The following is a 21121-nucleotide window of genomic DNA, read 5'->3' as shown; positions in this document are numbered from 1 at the left end:
AAACACCGCAGTTGCGGACATTTTGTAGCCTAAAATGATGTTATGATAAGCTTTAATAAAGGGCCCGGTCATTTGCCCCGCCCCCGGCCCGGCTCTGACTTGTTCCGCCACTGTCACTGATGTCACTGTTTGCGCTGCTTAACGACATCACATGACGTCCACCCACTTTCGCTAACTCCACCCAATGTGTCCACCCACTTCCAGCCAGCACGGTTCAGCGCGGTTGTAGTCGAAATGCAACTCCAACAGCCCCGCTCAGCTCGACTCAGCTCGACTCGGCACGGCACGGCTCAGCCGCATTTGTAGTGGAAAAGCGGCATTAGACTTGGAGTTTTCGTTGAAACATGAGCAGGAAGAGGCTCTCCGCTCATTCCTTTTCAAGAAGGACGTTTTCACTGTTTTGCCGACCGACTATGGCAAAAGTCTGATCTACCAGCTGGCTCCGCTGGTAGCCAAAAGGATGGGCTAGTTTGTGAAGTACGAAGAATTAATAAACAGCTTTGAAACATTACTTTTTGATTGTTTCTTATTTTCCCGTTATTTTAAATTTAAGGGAAATTATTTCACCAAACACCACTAAATAAAAATAAAAACTCTCAAACAGTTTAAGCAAACACTTGAAAAAAAAAGTGTATGTTAAGTATGTGGTACAGACTCCAAACTTGTGGTCATTATCTCCAAACTTCTTAATATCTAGAACCTGTTAATTAATACGTATTTTGAAAAATTATTTATTTCAAGGCCTCCCCCACTGCTTTCTGTCGCTCTGACTACGTCACAGTCACTGTTGCGCTGATTGGTCAGAGCGTTGGCCTATACGCACAGAGACAGTTTGAAAGACAGCGGGTTGTTCCTACCCACACCCTTCGGAAATGTCTACGACCGAGGCCTGACAAAATATTCACATTTAGTCTGGCTTGCCAGGCTAGGTCTTTGGGGAAGCTGGAGTTGATCCCAGCTGTCCTCATTTGAGAGGCAGGGCATACCATGAACAGGTAGATAGGCTAGGTGACCAATTAAAGAAAAACAAAACCCTACTAAGTGACACTGGACCAAAAAAGAGGGGAAAAAAAAAAAAAAAAATCACCAGAATCCTTCAATGCCCCGAAGCACAGATTGATAGAATTCATTTCCGGAACTGTAATTGACAAATGCGCATTCTTCTCAAAAGGTATTATCCAAAATATCCCATAAGTGTTAAATTGATTTGAGCTCTGGAGCCTCAGCATATGATTTACATAATTTTCATCCTCATCAAACCCTTCAATGAGCCATCGTGTGTTGTGGATAGGAGCAGTCTGACTCAGACCACTCCCATAAGGATAGAAACGCTTCGTCATAGAATAAAGGTGATTGTTCAGAATAACTTTGTATGGATTTGATGTGACTCTACACACAGCGATCTATATAGAAGGAAGTGGACCTAAACCATGACGGCAAAATCTCCCCCACAGATTAAACCGCCAATTTTTCCTTTCATCATCCATCTGTTGCTTATATACCACGCCTTTACAAGAGATGTAAACCTTAAAACAGAGACGTCATGCTTTTATAGAACACCAACCTATGGTATACTACATTATTTTTTTCCCCCCTTCATAAATCACACATGCAATTTAATATTCATTTAATTCAAAATGTTTACCTTTCTGAACAAAATGATATGAATTATACCAGAATAGCATAAGGCTAACAATTAAGATAATAATAATAATAATAATAATAATAATAATAATAATAATAATAATAATAAGGGGTGGCACGGTGGTGTAGTGCTTAGCGCTGTCGCCTCACAGCAAGAAGGTCTGGGTTCGAGCCCAGCGGCCGATGAAGGCCTTTCTGTGTGGAGTTTGCATGTTCTCCCCGTGTCCGCGTGGGTTTCCTCCGGGTGCTCCGGTTTCCCCCACAGTCCAAAGACATGCAGGTTAGGTTAACTGGTGACTCTAAATTGACCGTAGGTGTGAATGTGAATGGTTGTCTGTGTCTGGTACCCCTCTTCCACAAATCAGTTCCAGTGCTGGTGCGGGGCCAGTGCTGGTTCACAACTCGTTCAACTTGCGAGCCAGCCGAGAACCCCAGTTTGCTTTTCCATAGCTCGGGGTGCTAAGGGGAGCCACGTCATTACGTCACTGTATACGTCAGTTACGTCGCTGCATTTGCATAAACCTTGGCGCAAACATCGAAGCAACAACAACAATAATGGATGACTTCGCGTTTGTACAGCTGCTGCTTCTGGCTTTACAGTGCTTCATTGGGATCAGAAAATGGCAGATCCAATATTACCCCTTTTACACCAAATCAGTTCCAGGGCTGGTTCGGGGCCAGTGCTGGTTCACAACTCGTTCAACTTGCGAACCAGCTGAGAACCAGTTTGCTTTTCCATAGCTCGGGATGCTAAGGGGAGCCACGTCATTACGTCACTGTATACGTCAGTTACGTCGCTGCGTTTGCATAAACCTTGGTGCGAACATCGAAGCAACAACAACACAGAGAAGAAGCAGTAGCAACAACAGCAACAATAATGGATGACTTCACGTTTGTACAGCTGCTGCTTCTCGTCGCTTAAAAATGGCGACCTTTCGCAGTCTTTCTATTGTTGTCAGTCTTAACAACTCCACCCCCCCGCTGACGTAAGCAGTTCTTTCCTCTGGCCCAGCAGAGAGTTGGTGCTAGCCTGGAACCGGTTTTTCTGGCCCCAGAGCCAGTTCTTTGTCAGTGGAAACAGAAAACCCGGTTCCAAACTAAGCACTGGCCCCGAACCAGCCCTGGAACTGCTTTGGTGGAAAAGGGGCATATGTTTGTGTTGATCGACAGGTTTTGAGTGGACCATATCGCTAGGAGACAGGATGTCTCCTCCACAGACCACTGCTGCTTTACTGCATCCATGACATGATATCTCGTTGCTTAAAAATGGCGACCTTTCGCAGTCTTGCTATTGTTGTTGGTCTTAACAACTCCGCCCCCCTGCTGACGCAAGTGGTTCAGCAAAGAGTTGGTGCTAGCCTGGAACCGGTTTTTCTGGCCCTAGAGCCAGTTCTTTGTCAGTGGAAACAGAAAACCCGGTTCCAAACTAAGCACTGGCCCCGAACCAGCCCTGGAACTGATTTGGTGGAAAAGGGGCATGAGTGTCAGCCCTGTGATGACCTGGCGACTTGTCCAGGGTGTACCCCGCCTTTTGCCCGCAGTCAGCTGGGATAGGCTCCAGCTTGCCTGCGACCCTGTAGAACAGGATAAAGCGGCTACAGATAATGGATGGATAATAATAATAATAATAATAATAAATGACAATGACAGACTTGTGTAATATGCAAAAATCCAACTTTCTAACAATCAGCAAAAATACTGGCAATCACTAGTGCTCAAACACTCAGTATGTAACCAAAGTAGGAAAATTCTGCTTTTCTACTGTAAAATTTGCTGTCAAAATTACATTAAAATTAAAGTAGAAAAGGACTTTCCGTCCTGACCTCATTCCCCTATATTACTATTGAAAATAAAATAAGTATTTCTATATAATCTAGTTTCACTGTATGGAACACCATATTATTCTGCAGCACAAAGAACGAGAGAGAGAGAGAGACAGCACAATTACTTATGGGTGCTCGACAGGGACATGAAATCAGTATTTGCATTTTGTTCTGGCTAATCTAATGACCTCTCTGAGCTCATGTTACAGGGCAGGCCAGTCTACTTTCCCCCGGTGCTAAAGAAATGTAACAGACTAGAACAGCTGACCAGTGCAGTCATACTGTACGTCAGCTGATATCAATGAAAAATTCAGTGATTCGTCAAGTAACCGTGTCACTTCCTGATGGAGTTACTGCTCGACCTTTCCTTGTGATTAAAACTGCTGACATCAAAAGCAATTACAGACAGTGAATTAGGTGAACAATATTTAGCTGCAAAGGTCCCCTGGTACCATTATTCACTAATTACAGAAATGATTCATGTGACATTGTGAATACCGTGTGCATGCCTGTGTGTAAAAGCAGGGCTTTAAACAAAATTAAGAGAGACAAAAACTTGGACAGTGAAATAAATAGGGAGTTTTCTTTCACACCCACTACCTCTCACGGTCGATGTGAGTCTCGGTTCTTTTCCAAAACCCTCACTAAAACAGCTGAGCTCCACAGTTCGAGCAGAAGAGGAGACAAATGACGTGTCTGCTTAAATTATAGTTATTTTACCACATACTGCATGGCTGTCCTTTTCTTGTCTAGACGGATAGTTTAAGCTTGTTAAACTTTAGGGCTGCATACTGTTACTAAGGTATACAGGACAAGTTACTGGCTTGACAAACTGGTTCCACTGCATGTACAGCCACGGTGACATTTCCTCTACTATATTTTTTTACCTTGTTCGCCAGGGAGAAGGCAATTTACAGGTCAAAATCAGTGCTGTTCACACAGTGCTAGCAGTCAGCGGTGCAAAGCACTGCACCACTTGATTAAAAGAAATACTTGACCATGAGAGAGTATGTACATGTGTTTCAGGCAAGGCTGCAATTGTCCTTTTCTCAGTCATGTGACAAGCAGTGATGGGAATAACGGCGTTAGAATAAACGGCGTTACTAACGGCGTTACTTTTTTTAGTAACGAGTAATCTAACTAATTACTTTTTACATCGTTATAACGCCGTTCCCGTTACTTACAATAAAATACTATGCGTTACTTTATTAAAGCTGTTCTCATCTGGCACGCTGCTCGCTCAGCCTTTCTTTACTCTGCTTTCGTGTGGGGCGGGGAGACACGAGACAACGGCACAGTAAGCCAATCAGAGTAGATTTGGACAACATATGTAGGTAGGCCATGCCTACTGCGCGCTCTTTCAATCGGAAGACCCAGCGATGGCGAGCGGTCAGCCCAGCACTGCGCTTTCACACTGGAAATACAGACATTACTTTTCATTACTTGAAATAAAAGGCAAGAGTGTTTACATGCAATGCACATTATGTCGAGGAACAAAGCGTTTGTCCTCGTCAGTGGCCAGTAATTAGTAACATAATTTTAATAACTGCAAAAATATATTACATTTGATAGATGTCTTCTCACATTGTCCCACAAAAATATTAATATAGTGTAGATAACGTTACTAATTGGTTCTGTTAAGTGTCCATTTCAGTCATTAAACACATTTAACATTCACTTTTATTATGATTACACTAATTGAATTTGATTTTTTTTGAGGGGGAACAAAATGTAACGGAATAATTACTTTCCCTGGTAATTAGTTAACCCCGCCGACAGTAGTCGGAGGGGTTATTATTTTCACCTGCGTCAGTCTGTGTGTGTGTGCGTGTGCGTGTGTATCTGTCTGTCTGTCTGTGTGTCTGCAAGATATCTCAAGAACCAATGGATCGATTTGGACCAAATTTTGTACGTGTTGCCAATCACCCAGGAAGGAAACCATTAAATTTTGGAGGTCAAAGGTCAAGGTCATGGCAGAACTTCGAAATTTTCGCCCAATGTATTTTAATAGGGAAAAGGCGGGGTTTGCACTCGTTAGAGTGTCCCTGTCTAGTTACTTTTATGACAAAGTAACTCCGTTACTAACTCAGTTACTTTTTGGTAAAAGTAACTAGTAACTATAATTACTTTTTGAAAGTAACGTGCCCAACACTGGTGACAAGGGAGAAAGGATGAACATCTGTCTGTCATACACAGTTCTTTAAAGGTCTGATGACACGAACATGACTCTATGCAATTTCTTAAATAAACTATACAACATGGCAAACATGTTAGACTTCTGTTATAATTACGTGAAAAGAAGCTGTTGTTACGCGAATATCCAACTTTTAATTGCACAGCGCAAGAAAACTGGGTCCGTGGCTCGCGGCCATGTTGTGACGTCAGCGGGAGAACACGCTGCGGTTCACTGGCTGTTCTACTCTGGTTCTACTCAATGGAAATGGCGCATGAAAACGCCGGTGAACTCTCTAGTGCTAGCTCTTCCTCTTCTGGGAGTCTAGAATTGTGTTGATCTCTTCCGAATAGAATCTATGATAGTCTACCCTCTTTACCCTTTGCCTCTCATTGCTAGGCGGCAGTTACATGAAAGCCGCAAGCTTTCACAAGCAAATACATGACTGATATCACGCCGACTTTATGATTACATTTATGATTATCATGTAGAATCTATAGCTCTACGTACCTTTATCTTATGTCGTTTCACAACACATGTTCTGACAGGAAGACTGTCTTTGGATCCGGCATAGCTACTAGTAGACCCCCTCCGGAATACTGGCAGTGTTGCCAGATTGGGAGGTTCCCCGCCCAGTTGGGCGGTTTCAAGTGCATTTTGGTGGGTTTTGAACATATTTTGGGCTGTAAAACTTCATCAGTATCTGTTGCCAGTTACTGCTGAAGTTTTACAGCCCAAAATATGTTCAAAACCCACCAAAATGCACTTGAAACCGCCCAACTGGGCAGGAAACCTCCCAATCTGGCAACACTGTGTAGGCACTGCTGATGGTAGTAACACACGTTTGTGCTGAACTGAACACCCAAGAGATTCTTTTAAGCTGGGAAGGGTGTCAAAACAATCCAAATCGAAGTGTTCAGAGCACAGGACAGATGTTGGTGAGGGCTCCCACTTGTCACGAATGCGCCTGACTTGCTTCACCCACTTCGCATGCAGCTCGGGATCTCTGGGAAACTTGAATAAACTTACCCCATCCTTGTGGGTTTTGGAGCAAAAGCCGGCAACACAACGCAAAGGCATAATAACTATATATATATTATAATAATGTCTAATAAAAATACTAATAATGATAAACTGAACACCTGCCGCATCAACAACAAACTGGTAAGTTAGGAGGAAGGTTCTTTCGCTGACGTCATATAGCTCCTCCTCCTCTTTCGTCTCCTGGGCGCTGCAGCCCCGTCAAATTTGCCCAGATAGCCACGTTTATCATAACTTGTAAAATAGGCGCCTTCGTGAATTAATATATGGATCATCGGGAATTACTTTTTATGTTATAAAACATCGCCAAAGATGTCAAAAACGTGTCATCAGCACTTTAAAGAACCCTGTCGCTACAGGGAGAGCAGGCGTGACCTTGTACCGCACAAGTCTGAGAACGGCTACAGTTTACTAACTATCCGAACAAAACGCAAACCTTACTTGAACACAAAGTCTACTGTAACGTTACTCCTTTGCTCACCCATGTCAACTCCCAGATTCTGCCTTTACTTCAAGCTAATTCAGAATCCTTTCAGTGGCTTCGAATCTCAAGGCTGTTTTTAATCCATCAGTATAATCAGGAACAGCCAAACTCACGTCTGATCAAATCACATTTGCAGATTTCTCTAAAGCAGGGATTCCCAAACTGTGGTACGCGCACCACTGGTGGTACTCGAGCTGCCGCTAGGGGGTACGAGAGATTAAAACGGCAATGGCGGATCTATGGTTTTTTAAAAAAAGTTAACTTGCTAACTAATAAACAAACAAGTCATACATAATTTTAAATTGTTTTTTTTTTTAAATTATGTTAGACAAGAAACCATTTGTGGCGGCATGGTGGTGTAGTGGTTAGCGCTGTCGCCTCACAGCAAGAAGGTCCTGGGTTCGAGCCCCGGGGCCGGCGAGGGCCTTTCTGTGCGGAGTTTGCATGTTCTCCCCGTGTCCGCGTGGGTTTCCTCCGGGTGCTCCGGTTTCCCCCACAGTCCAAAGACATGCAGGTTAGGTTAACTGGTGACTCTAAATTGACCGTAGGTGTGAATGTGAGTGTGAATGGTTGTCTGTGTCTATGTGTCAGCCCTGTGATGACCTGGCGACTTGTCCAGGGTGTACCCCGCCTTTCGCCCGTAGTCAGCTGGGATAGGCTCCAGCTTGCCTGCGACCCTGTAGAAGGATAAAGCGGCTAGAGATAATGAGATGAGATGAGAAGAAACCATTTGTCACTTTTCAATTGTGGATGTAAGTTTTAATTGAAAAATAAATACAGGCTGCCCAACGTATATCCACGTAATTTCCAGTCAAATATTTGGCGCCGGCACCTAGCATAATTTTGTCTTTTGTGGAAGATAATGCTAAGATGGAAAACTGGCTAAAAACAGGCAAGTTATTAAGCAATAAAACTAATGAAAGAGAAGAAGAGGCGACAGAAACCGAGAGCGAGGCAATCGAGCAGGTAGTAATGATGGAATGCGGGAGAATGAAGTGGAGGAAGGCGGAGCACAGAGCGGCAAAAGAGAGTGAATGAGACCGGGCAGACGTGGAGAAGAAAACGCAAGTACGATGAGTCATATCTGGGGCTGGGCTTCACGTGGATTGGCGATACAGACTGTCCAAAGCCTCAGTGCGTGGTGTGCAGTGAGGTCCTGTCTAACAGCACACTGAAGTCCTCTCACCTACGTCGCCACCTTAACACCAAACACCTCAATTTTAGTACAAAACTCCTTACGTTTTTTCAAACAAAATTGGAGGAGTTAAAAAACAGCCAGAAACAATGACAGTTTCATTCAAGTGGATCGACTAAAAACGCATTACGGGCATCTTATCTGGCCAGTTACAGAATCGCAAAGACTGGATGCTGTTGAGAAGGACTTGCGCATTAAACTGTCAAGAATCCCACCAGACACTGGAGAGCTTTTAAAAGGTGTGCAGGCCCACCCGTCGCATTAAAGGATATGGGACATGGATTTTTTTCTGGGTATAATTATGTATAAAGGACATAAGAAATGCCATCTAAATCACTGCAGGGCGTCAAAAATGTGAAAATCACCACATTATTCAAGTTTTTCTATACATCAGCGTAAAACAAGGATTCGTTAATGAGCTAGGTGGTCACGTGACCCGTGACGTCACAAAAACTTTCCAAGGAGCCAGCGCTTGGGAATCTAATGTAAACAGGTTACCGAAATGGACACCATCGACAGTGACATTCCCGATGTTTCACAGAGATGTGAAGTTAGACCCTATCAATTCGAACCGATAGCTGGAAATTCACATGAACATGGATCTTGTCTTTACTCTGACGGGTCAGATGATTCTGAGAGTGAGGGTTCATTCAATCCCCATGAAACTGAAAGCGGTCGGCTCGATAACACTTCCTGGTAAGTTAAAAACAATTCTGCTCAAAGGCTAATGATCTGTTGAAAGAAGTATTATTTTTGTATCATACATTGAAAGTTCATCATAGATCTAGCTAAAGTCTGTTGCAAGCTAGTTTTTTTTTTTTGCTGATATTTTTCGAGATTGATTGAGATACAATGCTTCCAGAGTCCGAGATGAAAACATTCAAAATGGCGAAACGAGTCAGAATTATGATAATCAATAATTGATACACCCAAAATTATAATACTAATCCTTACCTCGGCTTTCAGTCGCTTAGCGCAGAGGTCTTCAACAGGGGGGTCGCGAAATCGCACCGGATCACTCATATCAACAAAAATATTCCTGCCCTGTCCCCTGGCCTCCGTGCAGGGATGCAAACAGCGCGCCTTTCGGCGGATGCCGCCTTTTTCACGGCTGAATCGCGCAGATCAGATTTTTTTAAAAAAATAGCGATGTTGGTTCATGAGGCATGAAGTGTAAGGATGAGAGAGAGGCGGTTTGGGTCGGGAAGCTGCGCGCATTTGTGCAGCCTGGCGCAGGTGTGCGCGGCTTCCCGATTTGAACTGTTTTTTTTTTCCCCTCATCCTTATGCTTCCTGTTTCATGAATTAATATCGCTCAGTACCTGAGTATTAATGTTGAAAGAATCCTCAGTAAAATGGTCCAAATACAGTTTGTGGGAAACAGTAGGTGCAAAGTTTTTTTCAACAGGTGTTCTGTAAAGTTGTCCTACCAAGCCTACTGCGCATGCGCGAACCCTACTGCGCATGCACAGGTGAGCCCACACTTTCTTCAGCTTCGGGTCCTTGGGGAATGCAAAAAAACTTACTCCAGGGCATTTCCCATTGGAATTATTGCAACCATAAGCAGCACAATACACCATGATGTCCAATGTATGATGTCCAATGTACTTTAAAGACTATAAAAACAATTTTCTTGTCATCCACTTCTCCATTCATCTACCCGCTTGTGCTGTGCCCGAAAGTTTTTGTGACGTATGATCACGTGACAGCGGCTCTTCCGGTTGCAAAAAATGCATATCGGAAGTCGAGCAGAAATGCCATATAATCATCACGAATATAACGATTTTGCTGAATTTAATAGATGATTTTGTATTTGTTGATGCAATTAATTCATATTTTTAATGGAAAGAAACTGATATAGTGTGCTTTTATGTTTCATGTCCCATATCCTTTAATATGGGTAAGTAGCCCATTTAACCTCCAAACACAACCTCCCCAAAACTAATTGAAACTTGCCGCATAATAACGTAACACTCTCTCTCTGACTATCCCAGAGTGCTGCGCTGAATTTGAAAATCCCCTATTTTTGTCAAACTGTGAGCCTGTTTGTCCTTGTTCTTCATATTTTATTGTTTTCCATACTTCTGAAGGAGAGAGCTCATAGACCTGTTGCGAGTTTTGACTTTGGTATTCTAAATTTCATTAAACTTGATGCCTTATATAAATAGAATGTGATGCACTTTTTTACGTGTCGGGCATTGGGGGTACGCAAACAAAGTCAAGATGAAAAAGTTGGTGCGCGGAAAAATAAGTTTGAGAACCGCTGCTCTAAAGAATGAATTTCAAGATACAGCATGAATTAATTCATTGAACTGCACTTATTTAAAAAAAATAAAATCACTGACTCATTTACCATCATGAATAAATAATTATTTGCCTAAAATGTCAATTTTTTTTTTTTTTTGAAATTACAAACATCTGAATGACTTACAGCAACTCTCCCTCCAGTCAAAACAGGCCTGGGCTATGAAATGGATTTCTCACACACTAACCATCCAGGCTCAAACCCTGCGGAGGTCTGAGATATACAGCCCATGAACTCTGCAGAGAAGGGAATCATAAATACACCTTACAAATCCACGGCAACATGCTCGATATTTGACGCTAAACGCCTCTGAGCACCGTTACTTTCTATGGCAGTAAGACAGGTCTTAGTAAATAACTCCAACGACAGCAGCAGCCTTTATATGGAGTTTATAACTCACCCGGACAGAATCTACTCACCTCTTTGTTACAGTTGGCATCCTATCACAAAATGAATTTGGTTTACACACAGCAGCAACTTGCTCGATATGCAAATCGAGCATCAGTGGGGAAAGGGAGTTTTCTCAGTCATACACACACACACAAACAATGGACTGCTCTCTTTCTCTTTTCGCTAACAATCACCTCAATGTTCTGTAACAACGATGTGCGTGCTTACCATCTTTGCTATCCACCGTCTTGGCCACGACATCAGTTTCTAAAGTGTCCTGCATCTGCTGTCCCCGGAAGCACATCAGGTGCTCTTTCTCTATGAGGTCACTCTCGTCCTCCTCCATGGGTGTCCACGTGCCATCTATAAACCACTGTCCCCTCATCACAGGGATGCAGTCCTGCTCTGTAGGGACAAGAGACATCTAAGCAGCTACCTTCATTAGACATTTACAACAGAGATGATTTACAGGGTTCAGCAAACATTCCCAAAAATACCCAAGCGACTAAAGCCTTATTGGACAGGATCACTGGGTGAAGTCTAATACTGTTTTTAAAATTGTGAATTTGTGTCATATACTGTTTTATGCACACTCAAGGACTGAACACATCAAATATATATATATATATATTTTTTTTTTTAAAGATTTTGGGGGGGCTTTTTTCACCTTTATTGGATAGGACAGTGTAGAGACAGGAAATGAGCTGGAGAGAGAGACGGGGAGGGATCGGGAAATGACCTCGGGTCGGAATCGAACCCGGGTCCCCGGATTTATGGTAGGGTGCCTTAGTCGACTGAGCTACGACACCCCCACATCAAATATTTTTGAATCACTGATTTATTTTGGCAGCATCCTAAACGATTAAAGAGCTGACTGCAACATACCATACTTGCTCGTTCGTCATGCCATTCTGATTTCTTGATGTGGAACGTTTTTAATATGGTCACACACACACACACGACTAAATATGGTGAATATCAGCAGTCAAAACAAAAAGTCCCAACACAAGAGCAACATCTGCCAGCAAAATCGCAGAGGTGTCAATTCGGATGAGATTAAAGTGATCACACCAAAACAGCTGGTTAAAACAGTAAGCAATTAGGTCTGTTTTCTGAGGGAGATGATCACTACCATGGCTGAACTGGATTAAAATAAAATCACAGGGTAGCACCTGCTTTTAAGTTTAATACCATACAAATACGGCATATGGGTGTTTTGTTTTGACACTTGATTCACATATTCACGTCTGTACCCAAGATTGATACTGGGTTCATTTGAGGGAGTGTGTAAAATAGTATTAATAATAATAATCACAGGTTTGTTTACACAAAAACAAATTCTTTCCTGGCCATGGATCACCTGGACAGATTTACATCACTTCTGCGATGAGCAAACTTTCCTAAAATGGGGAATTATTTACTGTTTTATTTATATTTTTATATTATCTATTTTAATAAATAAATTGCATTCATTTGACGTACATTTCTCTCACTACGGCTCAACCACGCTCAAAACAGTTCAGGTAAAATCATTTACTTGAAACTACTCGGTTGTACCCGAGAATAAGATGTTGTTACGTTGTGATGAATGCCTTCTGTTAGCTTAATATATCAAGTGAGCACTCACTTTAATCGGCAAACCACAAGATCCTTTTCCCAGACTTTGTAAAACACAAAACAGGAAGTAATGTGACATGGTAATTCAACACGTTACTGTCTGGTTCTGGATCACTTTTGCTGATGTAGTCCGCAGCTAAGATCATTGGAAAGGAAGCCCAGAACACTGTTTTCAAGTGGACCTGAGATTCCCTGGACTGCACCCAGGTTCGAAAACAGCTTTTGTACGTGACCAAGCATACTGAACTTTTGTCGCAAAGAGACTCGAGTCTGGGGGAAAAGTGCAAGATGAAAACGACTTTTCATTTATCCACTGGAGAGCTACAGGGGAAGAAAAATGACCTTTCTAAAACAATGGCTAAGCTACCACATTCAGCCAAAGAACAAGGAAGTCTTTGAGAATATGCTGATAATTCACTTTTTCAGCCTACTCTGGTTTAGGCCTGTGTGACTGTTGGGAATTACTAAAAAAAATTAAATTAAAAAAAAAAGTACTAAGGATGCACTCATCCCACATTTTCTGTTTTCAAACTAATAACACTGTGTAAATGATGTGCGTTATGAGGTAATTCCTGATAATAATCCAACATTGACATCTTATTAACCGAGCCTGCTCTCTGCAAGCTTGCTGTTACAAGAATTATCAAAAAGGATGAAGGCAATGTGCTTAATCACTATTTATTATGTTTTGTAATCAGGCAGCGCAGTGGTTAGCAGCGTCAGTTCACACAAAGCAGGCCCTGGAATCACACGTCCTGGTCAACACAGGGCCTCTGTGTGTGAAGTTTGCACGTTCTCCTCGTGCATGTGTGGGTTTCCACCCACAAAGATATATGAATTAGGTCAACTGACTAAACTAAATTGACCATAGGTGTGAATGAGTGTGAATAGCTGTCTGTGTTAGCCCCAAGATAGATTGGCAACCTGTTCAGGGTGTACCCTGTTTCTTGCCAATCAAGTCAAGTTTATTTGTATAGCGCTTTTAACAATAGACATTGTCGTAAAGCAGCTTTACAGAATTTTAATGGACTTTAAACATGAGCTAATTTTATCCCTAATCTATCCTGAACGAGCAAGCCTGTAGCGACGGTGGCAAGGAAAAACTCCCCGAGATGACATGAGGAAGAAACCGAGAGGAACCAATCCTCGTTTGGGTGACCACAGACAACGTGATTGCCCTGTGATGACCTGGCGGATCGTCCAGGGTGTACCCCGCCTCTCGCCCATAGTCAGCTAGGACAGGCTCCAGCTTGCCTGCGACCCTGTAGAACAGGATAAGCGGCTACAGATAATGGATGCATGGCTGGACAGACAACGTGATTAACATTTAACATGAAGTCTGTTTCATCAATGTCCGTCAGGTTTGACTCCAGCTCACCTGCGACCAAGAATGGATAAGCGGTCTAGAAAATGAAAGAATGATCTGTAATCGCGTGCAAAGTCTAGGTCATGACACTTGCTGAGGACAAACTGACCTAATACCAGTCCAGAGTTTCATGGCAGTTTTAAGATATTACGTTTACCATGCTTAAAATAATACAAATCAAATCAATCATGGTGGCACGGTGGTGTAAGTGGCTAGCACGGTTGCCTCACAGCAAGAAGGTTCTGGGTTTGGGGCCTTTCTGTGCGGAGTTTGCATGTTCTCCCTGTGTCTGCGTGGGTTTCCTCTGGGAGCTCTGGTTTCCCCCACAGTCCAAAGACATCTCATCTCATTATCTCTAGCCGCTTTATCCGTCTACAGGGTCGCAGGCAAGCTGGAGCCTATCCCAGCTGACTACGGGCGAAAGGCGGGGTACACCCTGGACAAGTCGCCAGGTCATCACAGGGCTGACACATAGACACAGACAACCATTCACACTCACATTCACACCTACGGTCAATTTAGAGTCACCAGTTAACCTAACCTGCATGTCTTTGGACTGTGGGGGAAACCGGAGCACCCGGAGGAAACCCACGCGGACACGGGGAGAACATGCAAACTCCACACAGAAAGGCCCTCGCCGGCCCCGGGGCTCGAACCCAGGACCTTCTTGCTGTGAGGCGACAGCGCTAACCACTACACCACCGTGCCGCCAGTCCAAAGACATGTAGTTAGGTTAATATGGGACGGCCTTGGGCTGAGGTGCCTTTGAGCGAGGCACCTAACTCCTCCCCGGGCGCTGTTAGCATGGCTGCCCACTGCTCTAGGTATGTATGCATGCATGCATGCATGCATGCATATATATATATATGTGTGTGTGTGTTCACTACTTCAGATGAGTTAAATGCAGAGAGGAATCTTACAAGTGTGTGATGAATAAAGTTGTGCTTTCTTCTTTCTTATGACCTTTTAAAGCCAATTCTGAAAGAAAGAAAGCACAACTTTGTTCATCACACATTTGTGAAATTTCCTCTCTGCGTTTAACCCATCTGAAGCAGTGAACACACACATGAGGGGAGCAGTTGGGAGTTAGGTGCCTTGCTCAAGGGCATCTCAGCCCAAGGCCGTCCCATATTAACATGTCTTTGGATTGTGGAGGAAACCCACACAGACACGAAGAGAACATGCAAACTCCACACAGAAAAGCCCTCGCCGGCTGCTGTGTTCGAACCCGGAACCTTCTACTGCTCTGGGACTGGGTTCTAATCGTCAGCATGTCAAAGAGGACAAGTCTTGGACCTTAAACGCGGACATATTAGAGATAATGTTGAAAATAAATATCTGACAGAAGAGCATTTTCCGGGCGACACGGTGGTGTAGTGGTTAGCACTGTCGCCTCACAGCAAGAAGGTCCGGGTTCGAGCCCCGTGGCCGGCGAGGGCCTTTCTGTGCAGAGTTTGCATGTTCTCCCCGTGTCCGCGTGGGTGTGCTCCGGTTTCCCCCACAGTCCAAAGACATGCAGGTTAGGTTAACTGGTGACTCTAAATTGAGCGTAGGTGTGAATGTGAGTGTGAATGGTTGTCTGTGTCTATGTGTCAGCCCTGTGATGACCTGGCGACTTGTCCAGGGTGTACCCCGCCTTTCGCCCGTAGTCAGCTGGGATAGGCTCCAGCTTGCCTGCGACCCTGTAGAAGGATAAAGCGGCTAGAGATAATGAGATACAAGTTCATGAAGGTACCAAGAGGGAACACTCACGGTTCCAGTACACAGGATAGCACTCTTTCTCTCGGACATCCACCTCGTAGAGTCCTCCTCGGACACACACTGCTTCAATGCTGATGTCCAGGTCGGTCTCATCGAGCTGCTCGGAGCTCTGGACCGAGGCCACAGCTGACGCATGATCACACGGATCCTCTCCATCCGGTACCGCGTGGCCCGAGCTGCTCTCCTTGTCCGGATTCAGTTCACGGTACATGAGCTCGATTCTCAAGGAATCGTGACCGACGAAAGGTTTCCACGTCTTTTTGTCTTCCTTATAAAACCAACGGACTTCTTCCGGGCCGAGTTCCGACACGACCTCAAAGCGCGGTCTGGGAGCGCCGGAGCGGTGTTTCCTCCGGCTCTCCAGCGGACTCGTGCTGCCGTTGTTCTCGCTGTAGTCCAGCTGAGAGCTGTCGAGGTACGACTCGGTACCGCTCCGGTAAGACTGGTCCAAATGCAGCGCCATGGCGTCTTGTCGGTTCTGGAGAAGCCCCAGGCGCCTCTCCACATCCACATCCGACTGCACCGCCAGTGATTCATTGTAGGAGCACGGGAACCGGCCATTACCGACGCCCCAGTTTGTGCTCCCGACCACAGCCTCTCCATTTTCAGGACTGATGAAAGGCGTCTTATTCGTAAAGCTGCTCATTACCGTTGGCTATCCGACAACACACGACCAGCCTTCTCAAGTACGACAGCATAAGCACGAACACTAAAAGACAATTAGTTTACATACTACTACTACTACAACATAAATATAAATACATCTCGGTAGCCATATTGAAAATATAGCTACACTTAGTTATCAGTGTCAAGATGAGCATCCCATGCTAACACGCTAAAGCTTTAAGTCAAGCCAACCAGCGTCGCGTTCTGACTGGAAATCTGTTTCTAAATTCTCTTTCTCTCTCTAACACCAGAACCTTTTCCGTGAAGCGTCGAAAACAAAAAACTTCCCCGACTTTGCTTCCTTGTAGCAGCGGTTTAACCTTGTTAGAAATGTTGAACCCGCCGGCTTGTCAGACTCCGCACAACTCCAGCCACAATTCGCTCATTTCCAATACAAACAACTCGCTGGCGCGCGTGGTGACAAGTGCGTAATTGACGCTCGTACGTAACAGCGTCCTTTTCGTGACGCCATGACGTAGGCAAACGAGAGCGCGCACGTTCACCCGGGTCCTGAAAAGAAATCCCTGGAATGTGTTGTGATTTTTTTATTTTTTATTTTGCAAGCTAACTTTTTTGTTCATAAGCAAAAATGGCAAAAAAATTACAACTCTCTTTCTCTCTGTTCTCCTTAGAAATTGAAACACTCTTTAAGTCTTTAAATATAGTTAAGAAAAACTCAAAAAAAAAAGGGGCGGCACGGTGGTGTAGTGGTTAGCGCTGTCGCCTCACAGCAAGAAGGTCCTGGGTTCGAGCCCCGGGGCCGGCGAGGGCCCTTCTGTGTGGAGTTTGCATGTTCTCCCCGTGTCCGTGTGGGTTTCCTCCGGGTGCTCCGGTTTCCCCCACAGTCCAAAGACATGCAGGTTAGGTTAACTGGTGACTCTAAATTGACCGTAGGTGTGAATGGTTGTCTGTGTCTATGTGTCAGCCCTGTGATGACCTGGCGACCTGTCCAGGGTGTACCCCGCCTTTCGCCCGTAGTCAGCTGGGATAGGCTCCAGCTTGCCTGTGACCCTGTAGAAGGATAAAGTGGCTAGAGATAATGAGAGGAGAAAACTAAAAAAAATGACAGGCTCATATCATCTCTAGCCGCTTTATCCTGTTCTACAGGGTCGCAGGCAAGCTGGAGCCTATCCCAGCTGACTATTGTCGAAAGGCGGGGTACACCCTGGACAAGTCACCAGGTCATCACAGGGCTGACACTAATGCCCCTTTTCCACCAGGGCTGGTTCGGGGCCAGTGCTTAGTTTGGAACCGGGTTTTCTGTTTCCACTGACAAAGAACTGGCTCTGGGGCCAGAAAAACCGGTTCCAGGCTAGCACCAACTCTTTGCTGGGCCAGAGGAAAGAACCGCTTACATCAGCGGGGGGGGGGGGCGGAGTTGTTAAGACCAACAACAATAGCAAGATCGCGAAAGGTCGCCATTTTTAAGCGGCGAGAAGCAGCAGCTGTACAAACGCAAAGTCAGCCATCATTATTGTTGTTGTTGTTACTGTTGCTGCTTCTTCTCCGTGTTGTTGTTACTACGATGTTCGCGCCAAGGTTTATACAAACGCAGTGACGTAACTGACGTAGACAGCGACGTAATGACGTGGCTCCGCTTAGCACCCCAAGCTATGGAAAAGCAAACTGGGGTTCTCAGCTGGCTCGTAAGTTGAATGAGTTGTGAACCAGCACTGGCCCTGAACCAGCCCTGGAACTGATTTGGTGGAAAAGGGGTAGACACAGACAACCATTCACACTTACGGTCAAGTTAGAGTCACCAGTTAACCTAACCTGCATGTCTTTGGACTGTGGGGGAAACCGGAGCACCCAGAGGAAACCCACACGGACACAACATGCAAACTCCGCACAGAAAGGCCCTCGTCGGCCACGGGGTTCGAACCCGGACCTTCTTGCTGTGAGGCGACAGCGCTAACCACTACACCACTGTGCCGCCCTGGCATTCATTATATGTTAGGTTTTTTCCTGTTTTTTTTTTTTACTTCCTTCTGTTAATATCTGATGTTTATGTATTTCCTTCAAATGATTGGCTTTGTTGTATTGTATTGTATTGTGTTGTTCTAATAAAGCGTTCAAAAAAAAAATCCAACCTTGATCGGGATGTTATTATGCATTTATAATACATCGGGCCAAATTACTCACTTCTGATTGGTCAATCAAGGAGGTCTTTTTTTCCCCCTTAACACGGGCCGTATTTCTGAAATGCTATTGGCTAGTTCGTTGCTTGGTTACGGTTACAAAAATGAGCAAATTTTTGTCAACAACATGGCTGACTCTGCTGACTCAGCAATGCCGCGTTTTTCGCTATATTTGACAAAGAAATGATAAACCAATTGAAAGCTGCAAGTGGAAATGAAAATACCAAAAAAAATTTGGCTTTCCGTGTTTAAGAAATGGGCCACAGAAAGACAAATAAACGACTCTCTGGTGGCATATGAATGCTGTGAGTTAGACAAGGTGCTATCAAAGTTTTATACAGAAGTGAGGAAAGAAAATGGGGAAAATTGCTTTCAAAATCCTCGTGTCGTGTCGCCGTGTCATGATGAAAGACGCTTTAGAAACTGACTTAAACATGCAAGATAGTCTTGCGCCCTGGTTGGTTCAGAAAACGTGAATGACAAATGTTGTGAACTTGAATGGCTTCCGAAGTATGAATTTGGCCCTATATATTATAAACAAGTAATCGTATGGTTCCTCATAAAATTAAGGATCAATTTCACTCGTGATTTCAAAGATTAGAAAATTTCAAAACTTTGAAATCACGAGTGAAATTGATCACATGGCCTAGCCATCTGAGGCCCTTCTCAATTAAGATGTCTTCCATAGATGGTAGTCCAGCACAATGCAGGATTGCTAAGTTGATAACTTTGTCCATCCAGGATATATTCATGATAGCCCTCAACTGCCTCATCATATAAGCATGGAGCTTCTTGATCTGATTGCAGTAGATGGTCCAGGTTTCAGCACCATATCATAGGGTAGACAGTACAACAGCTCTATAAACCTTGCATTTTAGTCTGATGGAAACATGTCTGTTTTCCCATAGCTGATCTTGTAGTTTGCCAAAGGCAGCACTCGCTTTGCCCATCCTATTCCTGATCTCTTTATCGATTTTGGCATTGTTGGAGACTGTACTTCTAAGGTATTTGAAGTCTGTGCACTGCACGAGTGGCTCTTGGTTTATTGTTATGATTTCAGGTGCAGGTGGAGGGTTGAGCAGTTTCACTGGCTGGTAAAGGCACTCGGTCTTCTTTATGTTGATCTTAAGGCTGAACTGAGCAGCAGCTTTGGCAAATCTGTCTACTAGCATTTGAATATCCTCAGATATTCTTTATATCCTAAATAAACGTTACTCCACCAGAAAACACAATGGAAGATATATATATATATATATATATATATATATATATATATATATAATAGCTGGGAGGTCCGTATCGTGAAATACCGTGACCGAGGTCTTGAAAATACTGATCGAGGCCTGGTATTTTCAAGACCTCGGTCACGGTATTTCACCATATGGACCGACCTTAATCTGGTAAATAATATATATTTTTTTTCTTTACCAAATTCTAACAGAAAATGAGAGCGCCCGAAAGGGAAACCATATTTAGAACAAACCTGCTACAAGCTCGTTTTCGGCTTTCTCCTGGAATGTTTTCTTTTATTTCATCTTCATCAGTGTAGTAAAACTCGCTTTTGCTGTGAACACTGTCGTTATCGCTATCCATGCTGTAAAATTAATGCTATTATACTGAGAAATGCAAAAAAAAATGTTGACAAAAAATTGCTACTATGTTTGCTGTTGTTGTTGTTGTGAATGAGCGAGTTGCCAAAGGTCCGTAACCGGGGTCTAGATCGTAGGATTCCGGACTGCTCACGAACCAATCAGAGCACACGATTTGATGGAAACCAGATGGCGAATAAAACAATTTTCTAATATTAATTTTAATATTCAGTTTAACGTGAATTAGATTAGCTAAGTAGACTAATAGGAAGGAGTTGACATTGCTATGGATGTAGTTCCAAACGTAGAAACTAACGGACCACTTTTAACAGAAGTAAAAAAAAAAAATTTCCAATTGATATTTTGTCAAGGGTGGCACGATGGTGTAGTGGTTAGCACTGTCGCCTCACAGCAAGAAGGTCCTGGGTTCGAGCCCAGCGGCGGCAAGGGCCTTTCTGTGTGGAGTTTCCATGTTCTCCCCGTGTCTGCGTGGGTTTCCTCCGGGTGCTCCAGTTTCCCCCACAGTCCAAAGGCATGCAGGTTAGGCTAATTGGTGGCTCTAAATTGAATGTGAGTGTGAATGGTTGTTTGTCTCTGTGTCAGCTCTGCGATAACCTGGCAATTTGTCCAGGGTGTACCCTGCCTCTCGCCCGTAGTCAGCTGGGATAGGCTCTAGCTTACCTGCGACCCTGTAGAACAGGATAAGCAGCTACAGATAATGGATGGATGAATATTTTGTCAAATTATGAATTTCTTTACCAAGCAGCAGTGTAATGAGGTAAAATTAATGTACAGCGAGACACTCATTATCACATATTATTATACATACAGGACACTTTTTCGATGGAATAAAAACATGTATTCTATTCCCTTCTAGTAGGTTTATTGATAGCATGCAATACTGCTATCATATCACTTACCCTACATGTA

General features: G+C 43.9%; 1 protein-coding gene across 2 annotated transcripts in view; it reads right to left on the bottom strand.

Moving 5' to 3' along the window:
- Positions 1-16865, bottom strand: part of ddhd1a (DDHD domain containing 1a) — a 305505-nt gene extending 288640 nt beyond the window's left edge. For both annotated transcript variants that reach the window (XM_060934586.1, XM_060934587.1), the window contains exons 1-2: positions 15790-16865; positions 11283-11459 (exon numbers count right to left, since the gene is read on the bottom strand). In XM_060934586.1, the coding sequence (XP_060790569.1) occupies positions 11283-11459; positions 15790-16444 (832 nt within the window). In that variant the 5' untranslated portion in view covers positions 16445-16865. The remainder of the gene's footprint in view (positions 1-11282; positions 11460-15789) is intronic.
- Positions 16866-21121: the final 4256 nt, after the last annotated feature.

The sequence above is a fragment of the Neoarius graeffei genome, chromosome 11, assembly GCF_027579695.1.
Source record: "Neoarius graeffei isolate fNeoGra1 chromosome 11, fNeoGra1.pri, whole genome shotgun sequence".
In the NCBI taxonomy this organism is placed as follows: domain Eukaryota; kingdom Metazoa; phylum Chordata; class Actinopteri; order Siluriformes; family Ariidae; genus Neoarius; species Neoarius graeffei.
Note: the sequence above shows the minus strand (reverse complement) of the source record. Positions and strands in the feature narration are given on the sequence as shown.